Source organism: Oncorhynchus kisutch, linkage group LG8 (assembly GCF_002021735.2).
Source record: "Oncorhynchus kisutch isolate 150728-3 linkage group LG8, Okis_V2, whole genome shotgun sequence".
NCBI classification, from domain to species: Eukaryota; Metazoa; Chordata; class Actinopteri; order Salmoniformes; family Salmonidae; genus Oncorhynchus; species Oncorhynchus kisutch.
The window spans coordinates 69,453,852-69,469,495 of NC_034181.2; the positions used below are offsets into that span (position 1 = coordinate 69,453,852).

Below are 15,644 nucleotides of genomic sequence, written 5' to 3' on the forward strand. Positions count from 1 at the left end.
AAACAGATGGAGGCAGGGTTTTCTCCTATAGAGCTCCATTTTTATGGAATGGTCTGCCTAACCATGTGAGAGACGCAGACTCAGTCTCAACCTTTAAGTCTTTACTGAAGACTCATCTCTTCAGTGGGTCATATGATTGAGTGTAGTCTGGCCAAGGAGTGTGAAGGTGAACGGAAAGGCACTGGAGCAACGAACCGCCCTTGCTGTCTCTGCCTGGCCGGTTCCCCTCTCTCCACTGGGATTCTCTGCCTCTAACCCTATTACAGGGGCTGAGTCACTGGCTTACTGGTGCTCTTTCATGCCGTCCCTAGGGGGGGGGGGGGGGGGGGTGAGTCACTTGAGTGGGTTGAGTCACTGACGTGATCTTCCTGTCTGGGTTGTCGCCCCCCTTGGGTTGTGCCGTGGCGGAGATCTTTGTGGGCTATACTCGGCCTTGTTTCAGGATGGTAAGTTGGTGGTTGAAGATATCCCGCTAGTGGTGTGGGGGCTGTGCTTTGGCAAAGTGGGTGGGGTTATATCCTTCCTGTTTGGCCCTGTCCGGGGGTATGATCGGATGGGGCCACAGTGTCTCCTGACCCCTCCTGTCTCAGCCTCCAGTATTTATGCTGCAGTAGTTTATGTGTCGGGGGGCTAGGGTCAGTTTGTTATATCTGGAGTACTTCTCCTGTCTTATCCGGTGTCCTGTGTGAATTTAAGTATGCTCTCTCTCTTTCTCTCTTTCTCTCGGAGGACCTGAGCCCTAGGACCATGCCTCAGGACTACCTGGCATGATGACTCCTTGCTGTCCCCAGTCCACCTCGCTGTGCTGCTGCTCCAGTTTCAACTGTTCTGCCTGCGGCTATGGAATCCTGACCTGTTCACCGGACGTGTTACCTGTCCCAGACATGCTGTTTTCAACTCTCTAGAGACAGCAGGAGTGGTAGAGATACTCTTAATGATCGGCTATGAAAAGCCAACTGACATTTTCTCCTGAGGTGCTGACTTGCTGCACCCTCGACAACTACTGTGATTATTATTATTTGACCATGCTGGTCATTTATGAACATTTGAACATCTTGGCCATGTTCTGTTACAATCTCCAACCGGCACAGCCAGAAGAGGACTGGCCACCCCTCATAGCCTGGTTCCTCTCTAGGTTTCTTCCTCGGTTTTGGCCTTTCTAGGGAGTTTTTCCTAGCCACCGTGCTTCTACACCTGCATTGCTTGCTGTTTGGGGTTTTAGATATCAGCTGATGTCAGCTGATGTACGAAGGGCTATATAAGGGCTATATAAATACATTTGATTTGATCAATGGAGTGACTTTCCATGTCTTGTTCTAGTCAGATAAGCGAACATTATTCAACCTCTTCACAGCTCTACCGTGGCGAAGGGCTCCAGCTTATCCTGAGTGATAATAGAGAACTAACAGCAACAATAAAATGCTTTACAGAACATGATTCACACCTAACATAAATATGAGGTGTACAATAGTCCTGTGTTGTAAAGTGTAACACACTGTGGTAATGTGGCCATTAACTGCTTTCAGTATATCATCAGTATGCTGTAATGTGTTAAATTTGCCACCTGGCACTGATTTGCTTGGGTATTGGACTAAAACAAAATCATAAAATACTACCACTGACAAACATCCAGTCTATCCAGACAAATGTAGAAGAATCGAACTATCAATGTGATGACAAACAGCCTCCACACATTGTGATTTGACCCTGGCAGAGGTGGAAAGGACTTTATAAATATAATCATTAACTCAATGAGGCTAGTCTTGGACTGTGACCCGGGAGTGAAATTCACTGTCCTTATCACGACTCTCAATAGTACAATACTGAACCATAAGGACCTCAGAGCATGCATTCAACTATAGGTTACGGAGGCATCCTCTGGCTGTCTCATCTACATCTGGTACAATGCAGAGATACAACCTGGTTTACCAAATCCACTATGGCATGTAGCTAACTGTCCAGGATACAACGCGTTTCCATTTCAAATGAATATTCCCATCCCGCTGGAATCACTGTAATTTAATAGAGAACAAAACTACATTGAATCGGAATTGAGTGAAAATGAAAAATGACAACAACAATATAACAATGTAATTTCCACTGGGCTATTATGTAAGCCTACTGGCTGGCATATTGGCAAGATAGCAAGCTGACTGAACAAACCAGCATCACCTCAAGCTGTGATGTAAATGTTCCGTCTATCCCTCTGTCTATCAATCCTACTAGAAATCCTAGAGATCACTGCACATGTTCATTCAATCAATACGGTGCCTTGCGAAAGTATTCGGCCCCCTTGAACTTTGCGACCTTTTGCCAAATTTCAGGCTTCAAACATAAAGATATAAAACTGTAATTTTTTGTGAAGAATCAATCAACAAGTTGGCACAAATGGCACAAATGTTTTCTGGCCAGGTCACTTGTCCAGGACAAACTCATGACCCTGCTATCTATAATAAGGTGTATATATACCATTCAGAGCACGGCACTTACCTAGTTCATTGACCAGTGGTGTCCCGGTGGTCTCCACACCCCCCATCACCCTCTCTACCGTGTCATGGGTCAGTCTGTGTGTCCTGGCTGCTGCCCTGTACAGGACAGGGTCCATCTCTCCGTTCTGTAGTCCGTTATGAGGGGCCCTTACCGGGGGCACAAACTGCAGTCCCCCCGGAGGAGCCTTATACGGCATAGCTTTGGTCATCCTGTGTGGAGAGACATGCTTCCCCCCCCCTCCTCCTCCTCCGCTCACCTTCTTCTGCTTCTGAGAAGCTCCAGTACCAACCCCCAAATGCATGCCCTCCCTTACTCCTGCCCCAGGATTAACCCCGGCCCCTGGACTAACACCAGTCCTTTTCTTCTTACGTGCCTCTGCTCGTGCTCTCGGGGTGTCTGGGGCGGGAGGACGGGCGGATAGGAGGTGTGGTCCAACTCCCCCTGGTGGCCCTCCTGGCCTCCCTGGTCCCCCAGCCGTCCCGGGGGGCAGTTTAGGGGGTTTGGGTTGTTTGTGTTGGGTGTGCAGATGCAGGCCGTCGATGAACTCCTCACAGTGCAGCAGGTGGTGCTCGGGCTCCCAGGTGTCCTCCTTGCTGCCGTAACCCTTCCACCGGATCAGGTACTCCCACTTGCCCTTCTTGTTGCGCCGCTTGTCCATGATCCGCTCCACCTAGAGGGAGAAAATCAGGAGAGAGTCAGTATTTCAAACGAAATGATCACAATTCAATGACATTATCCTTGCCTAATAAATACCTATCAGTTCCTTGGTGATTCATTCAAAAATGTTCACATGATACCATTTGTAATGATTTCAAATCAGATTCAAAAAGTACCACCTGTCACCATGACATTCTCTAGTAAGTATGTGTAATAGGGATGTAAATAAAGTCTGACCAGGTTAGAGCTCCACTTTGAATCTCTCCTCTTTAATGTTAGCATAACCAGTCTATCAGTGATTCTGTTCAGGAATTGCTGTGCTGATAGGCAAGCTCTCATCATGCGTTAGAGAGAGTGGTTATGGGAGATGTAGGAGAGGAACAATGGGAGAAGCACTGTGATCACACCAATACAGATGAACCAGATATCTGTTCTGTGGATGATGAGAGAGGATTGATCAGCAAGTCAGAGTGGTACATTTCAAGTTTTCTAACTTCAATAATGTAAAACGTGGAGCTGACAGACTGAGCATTTTGGCATAAGGGTAATTCTATAACTTTCTGACTGCTCCACTTTTGATTGGAACGAAACCTTCCATGCATGTTTGCCCATGGTAGAAGTGGTCAGAAAGTGACTTGCTTGACATAATTGCCAAAACATTCAGGAGATAAATGTGGTCAAAGTTGACCCCTTTTGCATACCCTCCCTACCATGAGACATCCATGTTTCATCACTGAAAAAAGATAAACAGCTGGGGTTGATATCATTTGAAAGCTTACAAACAGGGTTGTCAAACTCTTTAATGATCACTTATAGAGGTGAAAGCCATGTCGTGCCTATAAACAAGTGAGAAGCGTGACTCCAAACTGCTGTCTGAAAGCAATGGCCACTTTCTCATTCACTCGAGAGATTTCATTGTTTTAGAAACATGGGAAAAAATGGGTGATTATAATGCCGCTACTACAGTCTAGTTTGTTCATTGTGTAACAGACAGGGTGCTTTTGACATATTCTCAAATGCACAATAATTAGACTCAGGAGAGCTGGTAATGATGGAGACAATGTTTGGCAGCACTGAACAAGTCCATTACCAACGAGGAAGTGTTCAATGTTCAGTGACTATATCTGGAATACACAAATAATACAAAGCACAAACCTTAAAAGTATAGACTGACACAGACAGACTCAATAAGAACAGCACACACACAAACAGAAAGACCAACAATAGAAGTAATTCCATCCTGGCTCCGACACAGAAGGACTGGTACAGGAACGCAAATGTACTGATAAAGAGTAGATGTCAATGGAATAGTACACACACACACACACACACACACACACACACACACACACACACACACACACACACACACACACACACACACACACACACACACACACACACACACACACACACACACTTCACTGACTAAACAGAAGGATCTCTGAAGGGGAAGAATCTGTTTCAAAGCTGACCAAATCATTTGGTTTTGCCATATAGACACTTACTGTATAAGCTACAAAGAGATCCACAAAGCACTTCTTCTTCCTCAGTTCTATATTAACACTACTCAAGCAGGCCAATAGTACCAACTCCAGAGAGCTGGGAACGACAGGGCAGCATACCCAATCTCCATTCCAAAATAGAGTAAAACTTAACATCTCAGACTATTCTAGCACAGATAAAGACATACTGTATATTCGAACTTCATGACCTACTTAGACATTATATGCAAATGTTGTGGACACTTCAAATTAGTGGATTTGGCTATTTCAGCCACACCTGTTCCTGACAGGTGTATCAAACCTAGCACACAGCCATGCAATCTCCATAGACAAAGATTGCGCAGCCATGCAATCCATAGACTAACATTGGCAGAAGGATGGCCTTGCTGTAGAGCTCAGTGACTTCCAATGTGGCACCGTCATAGGATACCACCTATCCCAACAAGTCAGTTCGTCAAATTTCTGCCCTCTAGAGCTGCCCCGGTCAACTTTAAGTGCTGTTATTGTGAAGTGAAAACGTTTTAGAGCAACAATGGCTCAGACGTAAAGTGGTAGGCCACACAAGCTCACAGAATAGGACTGGCGAGTGCTGGAGCACACAGCGCGCAAAAATGGTCTGTCCTCAGTTGCAACACTCACTACTGAGTTCCAAACTGCCTCTGGAACCAATGTCAGCACAAGAACTGTTCGTTGGGATCTCATGAAATGGGTTTCCATGGCCGAGCAGCCGCACACAAGCCCAAGATCACCACCGCAATGCCAAGTGACGGCTGGAGTGGTGTAAAGCTCACCGCCATTGGACTCTGGGGCAGTGGAAACGGGTTCTCTGGAGTGATAAATCACACTTCACCATCTGGCAGTCTGATGGACGAATCTGGGTTTGCTGATGCCAGGAAAACGCTACCTGCCACAATGCATAGTGCCAACTGTAAAGTTTTGTGGAGGAGGAATAATGGACTAGGGATGTTTTTCATGGTCTTAGGCCCCTTAGTTCCAGTGAAGGGAAATCTTAACGCTACAGCATACAATGGCATTCTAGACTATTTTTTGCCTCCAATTTTGTGGCAATAGTTTGGAGAAGGCCTTTTCCTGTTTCAGCATGACAATGCCCACATGCACAAAGCGAGGTCCATACATAAATGGTTACTCGAGATCAGTGTGGAAGAACTTGATTGGCCTGCACAGAGCCCTGACCTCAAGCCCATCAAACACCTTTGGGATGAATTGAAATCTGACTCCGAGTCAGCCTTATCGTCTAACATCAGTGCCTGACCTCACTAATGCTCTAGTGGCTGAATGGAAGCAAGTCCCCACAGCAATGTTCCAACATCTAGTGGAAAGCCTTCCCAGAAAGCCTTCCCAGAAGAGTTGTTATAGCTGCAAAAGGAGGGACCAATTCTAAATTAATGCCCATGATTCTGGAATGAGATGTCCAATGAGCAGGTGTCCACATACTTTTGGTCATGTAGTGTATGTTTCTCGGCTTCCGGGGAGAATTGATTCTTAAAAGTACATTTGTAACGTCTTGCTGGTGGGAGATACAGTAGGTCCCACTGTGGGAAGAAGATAAGAACCCATAGGCTGACATGTAGGCTGTTATCATGGAGAACCCTTAAACATGACTGTGGATATTCATGGTCACACACACACACACAAACACACTGAGCATGACATTTGACAGAGCCATTATGAATGACCACAGAATACAAATAGTCAAGGGAGCTTTCTCCATTCTACACACAGACACCCGGATGCATAATAAAGGTTATGTTCTCTGGGTCAAGGGTTATGACCCTTTCAGTGGTCTATATTATTCTGTGTAACATTCTGTTTTCGGAGTATGTTCATGTGTGTGTGTGTGTGTGTAGATGTGCGTGTGCTACAGGTGTTCTTCTGTTTGCCTGTTGCATGTCCACCCCCGGAGACCAAGCAAACAGAAACAAGCCTAATTGGTTGGCAGCAGCTCTCTCACGCCCTCCAACACATCATCTCAGGAGGGACCTTCCCCCTAGATCTCCTGTTCTCATAGAGGCAGTTGACACTGGCACTGGAGAAACTAGCAGCAGACCTTGATGCTTCAGGGACCTCACTGAGGTTCTCTGTAGCCATTCATGCTTTATTCCAATAACCATCATTACATGCTGCAGAAAAGCAATCTTTATTATCACATTAAGGAAGCCAAACACTGTAGAATTCAAGTGTGTTATTAGACAACTCGATATCTATGGTGTCCTCTTCAATCATCTGTGATGGCCTCTTTGTTTGCAAATGAATATACAGTACACTGATTGTCAGCTATTAACCTGAACTGTTGACAATACAACAAAGATAGAAACCAAATTAGTATTGGAAAGGGGGCGGTTTTATAGAGAACAGAGTCTGTTTTATACTGCAATCCATTTCTTGATCCAGTCCTCCATTCATCACACAACCTCACATCTTGCCAAGAGTTGTTTTTCTTCAGCAGTTAACCTTGTACCAGATGGAAGTGCCCTGACATTTAGCCCCAGCCTTTCCTTGGTGTTTAGTTGTCTCATACACAATGCTGCGGATGACATGCTGTGGGAAGACAAGCAGGCTCCCACACTAAGGAGCATGCAGACATCAGTCTGGCTACTATACTTTACCCTCCCCACTAGTTATGTAGCGGCCTGCCTCCAGTTCAAATGCTTTTCTCCTTTCCTTTAGAAAACATCCTCCCACCCACATGACTTCAATGGAGCTTGACTTAGCCCTAGCATCGAAGGTGGGAGGGGCAGCATGTGTGTGTTGGTGTGTGCCTGTGTGTGTACAGAGGAGAGTTTAATGAAATGCCTTTTTAAAAGAAAAAAGGAGTAACAAAAAGTAGTGATTTACTCCCACACAGGAGAGAGCAAGCAGCGCAGAGCTCCACATGACATACACATCTGTGTAACACACACACAGCAAGCCGGAATGGCCGTCTGCCACCCAGCAAGCCCATTAACACATAGTAGGACACTGAGCCCAAATTACCATCTGCCCATTACCAGACAGTGATGGGATGAGCAACAGGGACATAAATACAGAGCCGCTCCACATTGAAACTATGCTGGCCTGTGTATAAAAATATGTATATGTGTAAAGAAAGTATTCAGACCCCTTCACTTTTTACACAATTTGTTACCTTACAGCCTTATTCTAAAATGTATTATAACACCCCTTCCCCCCTCAATTTACACACAATACCCCATAATGACGAAGAAAAGTTTTTTTAGAAATGTTTGTAAATGTATTAAAAATAGAAAACTGAAATATGACATTGACATAAGTATTCAGACCCTTTACTCAGTACTTTGTTGAAGCACCTTTGGCAGCGATTACAGCCTCGATTCTTGGGTATGACGCTACAAGCTTGGCACACCTGTATTTGGGAAGTTTCTCCCATTCTTCTATGCATATCTTCTCAAGCTCTGCAGAGCTATTTTCAGGTCTCCCCAGAGATGTTTGATCGGGTTCAAGTCTGGGATCTGGCTGGGTCACTGAAGGACATTCAGAGATTTGCCACTCCTGCATTGTCTTGGCTGTGTGCTTTGGGTTGTTGTCCTGTTGGAAGGTGAACCTTCGACCCAGTCTGAGGTCCTGAACACTCTGGAGCAGGTTTTCATCAAGGATCTCTCTGTACTTTGCTCAGTTCATCTTTCCCCCGATCCTGTCTAGTCTCCCAGTCCCTGCCGCTGAAAAACATCCCCACAGCATGATGCTGCCATCACAATGCTTCACCGTAGGGATGGTATTGGCTAGGTGATGAGCGGTGCCTGGTTTCCTCCAGATGTGACGCTTGGCATTCAGGCCAAAGAGTTCAATCTTGGTTTCATCAGACCAGAGAATCTTGTTTCTCATGGTCATAAAGTCCTTTAGGTGGCTTTTTGGCAAACTCCAAGCAGACTGTCATGTGCCTTTTACTGAGGAGTGGTGGAGAGCTGCACAGATGGTTTTCCTTCTGGAAGGTTCTCCCATCTCCAGGAGCTCTGGACACAATTCTGTCTCGGAGCTCTACGGACAATTCCTTCGACCTCATGGCTGAGTTTTTGCTCTGACATGCACTGTCAACTGTGGGACCTTTATATAGACAGGTGTGTGCCTTTCCAAATCATGTCCAATCAATTGAATTTACCACAGATGGACTCCAAGTTGTAGAAACATCTCAAGGATGATCAATGGAAACAGGATGTACCTGAGCTCAATTTCGAGTCTTATAGCAAAGGGTCTGAATACTTATGTAAATAAGGTATGCTTTAAAAAAAAAAGTTGTACATTTGCAAAAATGTCTGTTTTCGCTTTGTCATTCTGGGAATTTGTGTATCGATTGATGAGGATTTTTTTCTATTTATTCCATTTTAGAATAAGGCTGTAATGTAACAAAATGTGGAAAAAGTCAAGGGTTCTGAACACTTCCCACTGTATCATATTGAGCCTGAATGGTGTTTGTCCAGCTTGCTCATTACCAGAGAGAGGTGATATACTAAAGAGACTTATGCTGTGGAGAGTCTTCACCTCATTCCCTGGAGCCAGCTGCTTCTTACAGCGCCATGGTGGCCCTGGCCAGTCTGCTCCTTCTGACAATGACCACCCCCAAGGGGGACAATCAGCAGGGGGCAGACGTTCAATCTCAGTAGCGCACACACACACACCCATGCATGCACATACACATACACAGACACACACACACACAGTTGGGCTGGTGTAATGAGACCGTAACATCCTCTTTCTCACTCTGACATAACGGCCATTGTTAGTGGCCGGACCTGACATGTTCTTACTCCCAAATTGATTATTTCTGTATGCCTGTTCACCAACTATTCAATAGGAGTCACAAGCCAAGAAACACTGATTACGTGCACATTTGCAGACAAGTGGACATAAACACTAGAAACAAAAAAGAAACATACACAACTTCAATTCCCTCTGCATTCCAACTAGGCTATCAGGAGAATGTTTAATGTTAAAGTCTTTAGGTGTGGATGTGGAGCTGTTGAGCTCCAGCAGTGACGAATGCTCCTGCCACCCGAGGTGCTGTGCACATTAGTATGACTTAACAACCTAAGATGGACGAGCAGCAGGGGTGTCATGAAGAGACGATTATGATGCTTACCGCCCCGCGCACTGTCACACTAACCAGATCAAAGCCGACTTCAGAGAGAGAGAGAGAGAGAGAGAGAGAGAGAGAGAGAGAGAGGAGGGGGAAAACACTCTCCTTCCTCAGGTTAGTAAAACACACAAGGGGAGTGGGTTGGAGGGGTTCAACAACACACACAATACATGACTATGAGCTGGCAGGGAATCAGTGGAGGTGGAGATGCCTATCCTGAGCTGCCAAAAGCCTCAGTCTCCAGTTCACAGTACCCAGAGCCTGGGTATAGCAGGAACACACAGAGGTCAGCCAGGGCTGAGTACTGCAGTTTAAACGGTGTCAAAGGGGTACATTTAGTTCTTCTAAATTAAAATGGACATTTCTGTTTGTTGGTAGTGAACACAAAATTCATGAAAGAAGCCAAATCTCAATTTAAGCAAAGGTCAAAGAACACATTGTGAGTATACTGTCTCTGAGGCAGCTTCAGTGTATTTGGCGACTCATTAAGTGCTGTGTATCTCCCATGCAATGCATAGTTTATTGCCCTCATGGCCCACGTTTCCCCCTGCGAGGTCAACTCGTTTCCTCCAGTCTCTCTCCACCGCTCCCAATGGCTAGTTACAACTACTTTTGTTTTGAACAAGAACTTGTGGTGGTGTGTTGTGCTGATAAAGGGTGGAGGGTGGTGCGGTCTGCACAACGTATCACTGGGGGCAAACTACCTGCCCTCCATGACACCTACAGCACCCCATGTCATAGGAAGGCCAAAAATATCATCAAAGACAACAACAACCCGAGCCACTGCCTGTTCACCCCGCTACCATCCAGAAGAAGAGTTCAGTACAGGTGTATCAAAGATGGGACCGAGAGATTGAGAAACAGCTTTTATCTCAAGGCCATCAGACTGCTAAACAGCAATCACTAACTTAGAGATGCTGCTGCCTAGACTGAGACCCAATCACTGGACACTTTAATAAATGGATCACTAGTCACTTTAAATAATGCCACTTTAATCATGTTTACATATCTTACATCACATGTATATACTGTATCTTATATCATCTACTTGCCTGTGCCGCTCGGCCATCGCTCATCCATATACTTATATGTACATATTCTCATTCACCCCTTTAGATTTGTGTGTATTAGGTAGTTGATGGCAATTGTTAGATTACTTGTTAGATGTGTGTGTATTAGGGAATTGTTAGAATACTTAGATATTAGATATTACTGCACTGTCGGAATTAGAAGCACAAGCATTTCGCTACATTCGCATTAACATCTGCTAACCATGTGTATGTGACCAATAAAATTTGATTTGAACTTGAGCAATACTTAAATCACTTGTTGACTAATCAAAAGGTTCTAATTTAGCTCACTCCATGACCACTTTCATGACATTTTCTGGAGGCGTACAAATGTGATTTATTTCTATAACAGAATATTCATATTTCACTACATCATATCATGCATTTCTTGAAAACATAACACAAATTCCTAAATATAGCCTATCCATTGCTAATCCATAGGATTACTGCTGCTCAGTCACACAACAGAGGATTTAGCAGAACTGCAGGTGTTCTGAGACATTGGAGCATCTAGTGTAGGTGGCCACTTGAATAGACCAGACCATCTCAATCAATATGAGATAAGGAGAGGGAAAACATAAAATGAGTGTGTGTGAGTGAGTGAGTGAGAGAGAAAGAAAGTGTGTGTGTGTGTGTGGGGGGGGGGGGGGGCAGAGAGAAGCAGAGAAAGAGAGATGCAAAGAGAGATTAATGTTTGAGTGATGGTGCATAAGAAAGTAGGATAATTGTACAATCACAGGCCTATCATATTTCAAAGATATTCCTCTGAAAACATTATGAAATTAAGTTGAGACATGATCTTGAAATATCAATAATTCTGAGCTCTTCAATGTTTCAAATTTGATTCAGATAATTTTGATTCAACTTGCATGGCATTTAACTGGGTGTATAGGCCTAGATGTTGTAGTTCCTAATTGGAAAGTAAAAACTCCAGTTCAAATTCCTCTTCTGCAAATCATAGCTTCTTAATTCTTCTAAACTAAGTGTATCATAGTCCTACAGTTTGTTAGGTAGCCTAAATACACCTTCACGTGTAACACACGTACAGGCCTACATTTCCTGAATACAATTCATGAGTCATACAGAGGGACACTATTGATAGTGAAGTCTTCCTCTCATACTTGTATTACCACATGTGATTGAACCAGTTCACCTCACCTCAGTTCACCTCGCTTACTGGAATACACAGATCTATGTGCAACGAAGGCATGTCCAGAAAGAACATGTGCTAACTGTCAATTTCAATAAGAGATCGTTTTGACCGTCAGAAAGTGCATTTACGTTGTAGCCAATTCATATGCCATATGAAATGTGACCTGGGCTTGTTAGGTTATATTTGTCATGACTAAATATATTTTTTAAGGTCAACCTTTCACGGTGCAACGATTAAAATGACTGAATATGGATTCAAACACCTGAAGAGGAGTATTTGGTGGAAAGTGGATATGCACATTTCCAACTACGTCAGCAAACACAGGAAATGTAGGCCTTATGACAATGTTATGCCTAATGACTAAAATTAATGTGTTATTACTAATGGCTCAGGTGGTAGAGCATGGCGGTTGCTACGCTAGGGTTGTGGGTTCGATTCCCAAGGGGTCCAGCATGAAAATGTATTTACTCACTCCTGTAAGTCCCTCTGGATGTGAGCGTCTGCTAAATGACTCAAATGTAATGAATAAGAATTCTAATCAATCACTACAGCCTAACAAACACAGTCAGACGGCGTTCATTTCAGAAGACATTTAACTGACCAATTTCTCAAACCAATAGTGAAACAATGTAGCAGAGAATTCCTAGCCAATAAATCAGAGGAAAGCACACATTTTAGTTATGGCAACAAACCGCAGGAAATAGCTCACAGCTGAGAACAAGCACTAATGTCAACCTGGTCAACAGTTGATGGTGACATGCCACACAATAGGTCAAGTCCCAGGCAACTTATTTACCTATCTGGTGATGACCAGGCAATCCAACTAGTTTATGACCTTGTAGTGCAACTGGTATTGGCCACCGTGAAAAGAAAGTGAAACATGGTCGCATGACGTCACTCCTCCAATAAAGAAGAGTTGGAGTCAGCAACATTGTCAACAATAGGCCTACAATAAGCACAAGACTAGCATGGAAGACTGACCAAGTTGTTGGCAGCAATAAATCCAATCCATCCCATTGGGCCAAAACTGGTTGAATCAACGATGTTTCCACATCATTTCAACTCCCCAAAAAGCAATGTGATGACGTTGAATCAACGTGGAAAACGGATTGGATTTGCAAAAAGTCATCAACTCCAGGGCATCTTTTTTTAGCACAACTTTGAACCTAAATCCAACAAAAAAAGGCACCATGTCATTGATTTCACTTTAGTTGAAAACTCAACCAAATGTAGGCCTAAATCAAAACTAGACGTTGAACTGACGTGTGTGCCCAGTAGTATGTGCGCGTAATCATCGAGACCTTCTAGGCTATTCCATCCATCCATCCATCACTCAACATTTGGCAAACTTTGCGCCCCGGAATTGTTGAGGCGCACATTTTGGCACGACAAATGCATCATCTAGTTAAACCACAATAACTCCATCGAAGCTTCTCCACTACATTGTTGTCACCTCCACTAAATGTTTGCTAGGCTAATAGTACATTGCCTATCCCCTGGCATGCGCACCTTCCTAACCATCACCCGTCTGGAGCAATTTAACGTGTCCGTTTAGTGCTCCTGTCACTTTATCGTGACTTTCAACAAGCGCGACCGATAGGGAGTTTATATTTTATGATCCTATCGCGAACTCGAACACTCACAACTCTATACAATTCACCCCATACAAAAGTCGCCGAGGCACATCGAAAAAAAGACGAGCCTCATCTTCTCGAGAGGGTTGGTTAGTTTCGCCTGTCAAATGGTTTAGGACTTCGTTTTTTCTCCATTAACGAGGACCTCCCCTTACTTCCTAATTCCAGTATTCGTCAATATTACGGAGTATTTCTTTTAGACATGGTTTCACAGTACCTCGTAAAGGTCTCCCGAAGCCATCCTGTGGTGCGGACTTCGGCGGCGCGGCGTTCTTGCTTGCCTTGTTGGCTTTTTTGGATCCTATTCGCTCGGTGTTTTGGCGAAAGCCCCGATAGACGGGTATTAGCGAGCAGCCTTGTTATTCTGAGCCAGCCGCAGTAGCAGATCATCAGACAGTGTCAATCGAGCCCGGCGCTCTGCGATGGATCGCTCTTCACTTAAAACAAACAACCAAGGGGAGATTGGGGCGGTGCTGTTTATTCAGTGCCGAGTGGATGACTGAAATTAGTCAACGTATGAACGTAATCATGTGTGAAATGCGCTCCAGTCCCCTGTGCTGTCTGCGCTGTAGAGGTAGCCCAATCTCCATGAACCAAATGGCTGATGAATAGACGTCTACTGTTGAGGGACACCAAATGATGAGTCCAATTTGCTTTCCTTTCCTGTCTGTCCAGTTGAATTGAGACGATCATTTGAAGAACTAATTGGTTTTATAATCAATTTCACCGAGCACATATATTATTGTGAGTAATGCGATGTATTATATTTGATTAGAGAACTGTCATTGCTCATTATAGTAGACATATTGCCCTCTTCCATTTTACTGCAATTTTTCACATTCAATGTTAAAATGACACGATGACCCTGACACTCACTGTAATGAATGTTCTCCATGTAATAACATAGTTGTTAACATTTATTTACCCTAAATGAGACAGGCCTACTTTTCCAATAGGGAATGGGTTACATTTACTCACCAGGTGTAAATTAAATGCAGAATAACATCGGCCTGCTCATCTGAATACCTTCCTGTTTTAGTTGGTGCCTAAACTCAACTGGTTATTAATTTAATTAAGAATATGATTGTCACTGCTTTTTCAATACTGACATAATGTGGACTCACATTTTTTAAATGTATTTTTAAACATAATCCTGCAGAACCTAGTGCATTCCACATCCAGGCTTGCCCAGCCTTGACTTGATAAATGGGCAATAGCCACAATGCAATGCAAAGACGACTGAAGACAGTGATAAGCAACAGTATGGTACTTTCAACAGTTGTGTAAGTCACATCGGCAATTATTGACAGTTTACAGTTTAGTGGAAAGTGGATGACAGAAATAGATAGATCATTTTGATATTATTGCTCTATATTGATTGTAATCCGAGGGCCCTTTAGATACTCCTTACATACTTGGTGTCCTGTTATACCCATTTACTTGGCTGTGGTTTGCTTTCACATTAAACTCTTACTAAACGCTCAACACACATTTAGCCCCTACTCACCAGATATTTAGAGATACTTGGTTGGTCTCTCTAAGTAAGGCTGTTTGTGTGTGTGTGTGTGTGTGTGTGTGTGTGTGTGTGTGTGTGTGTGTGTGTGTGTGTGTGTGTGTGTGTGTGTGTGTGTGTGTGTGTGTGTGTGTGTGTGTGTGTGTGTGTGTGTGTGTGTGTGTGTGCATGTGTGTGTGTGTGTATGTGTGTGTGTATGTGTGTGTGTGTGTATGTGTGTGTGTGTGTGTGTGTGTGTATGTGTGTGTGTATGTGTGTATGTGTGTGTCTGTGTGTGTGTGGCTAACCACAAACCACACCCTTCAACCCCACCCCCAACAAATGGCCTCTAAGCCAACACAGCAGCACGGTTGACGTGAAATTAGGGCTTGTGGAACTTCCTGTGACCCCACTTACTGTCCCTGTCTGCGTCTCTCTCTCCTACTGCAGTTCATACAGCCTCGTTCTGAATCATGGGTTTTCCCTGGCCATTTAATGACAGGCGAAATAAACCCTGGAGTTTCCTCAATGTT

The 15,644-nt window shown here is 44.1% G+C and overlaps 1 protein-coding gene across 1 annotated transcript in view; it reads right to left on the reverse strand.

The window, feature by feature from the left end:
* The window catches only part of LOC109879943 (chromodomain Y-like protein 2), a 44,054-nt gene extending 29,793 nt beyond the window's left edge, over window positions 1-14,261 (reverse strand). Inside the window, exons 1-2 of the mRNA XM_031831044.1 lie at window positions 13,837-14,261; window positions 2,491-3,160 (exon numbers count right to left, since the gene is read on the reverse strand). Of these exons, the coding sequence (XP_031686904.1) occupies window positions 2,491-3,160; window positions 13,837-13,860 (694 nt within the window). The 5' untranslated portion in view covers window positions 13,861-14,261. The remainder of the gene's footprint in view (window positions 1-2,490; window positions 3,161-13,836) is intronic.
* Between the last annotated feature and the right edge of the window lie 1,383 nt (window positions 14,262-15,644).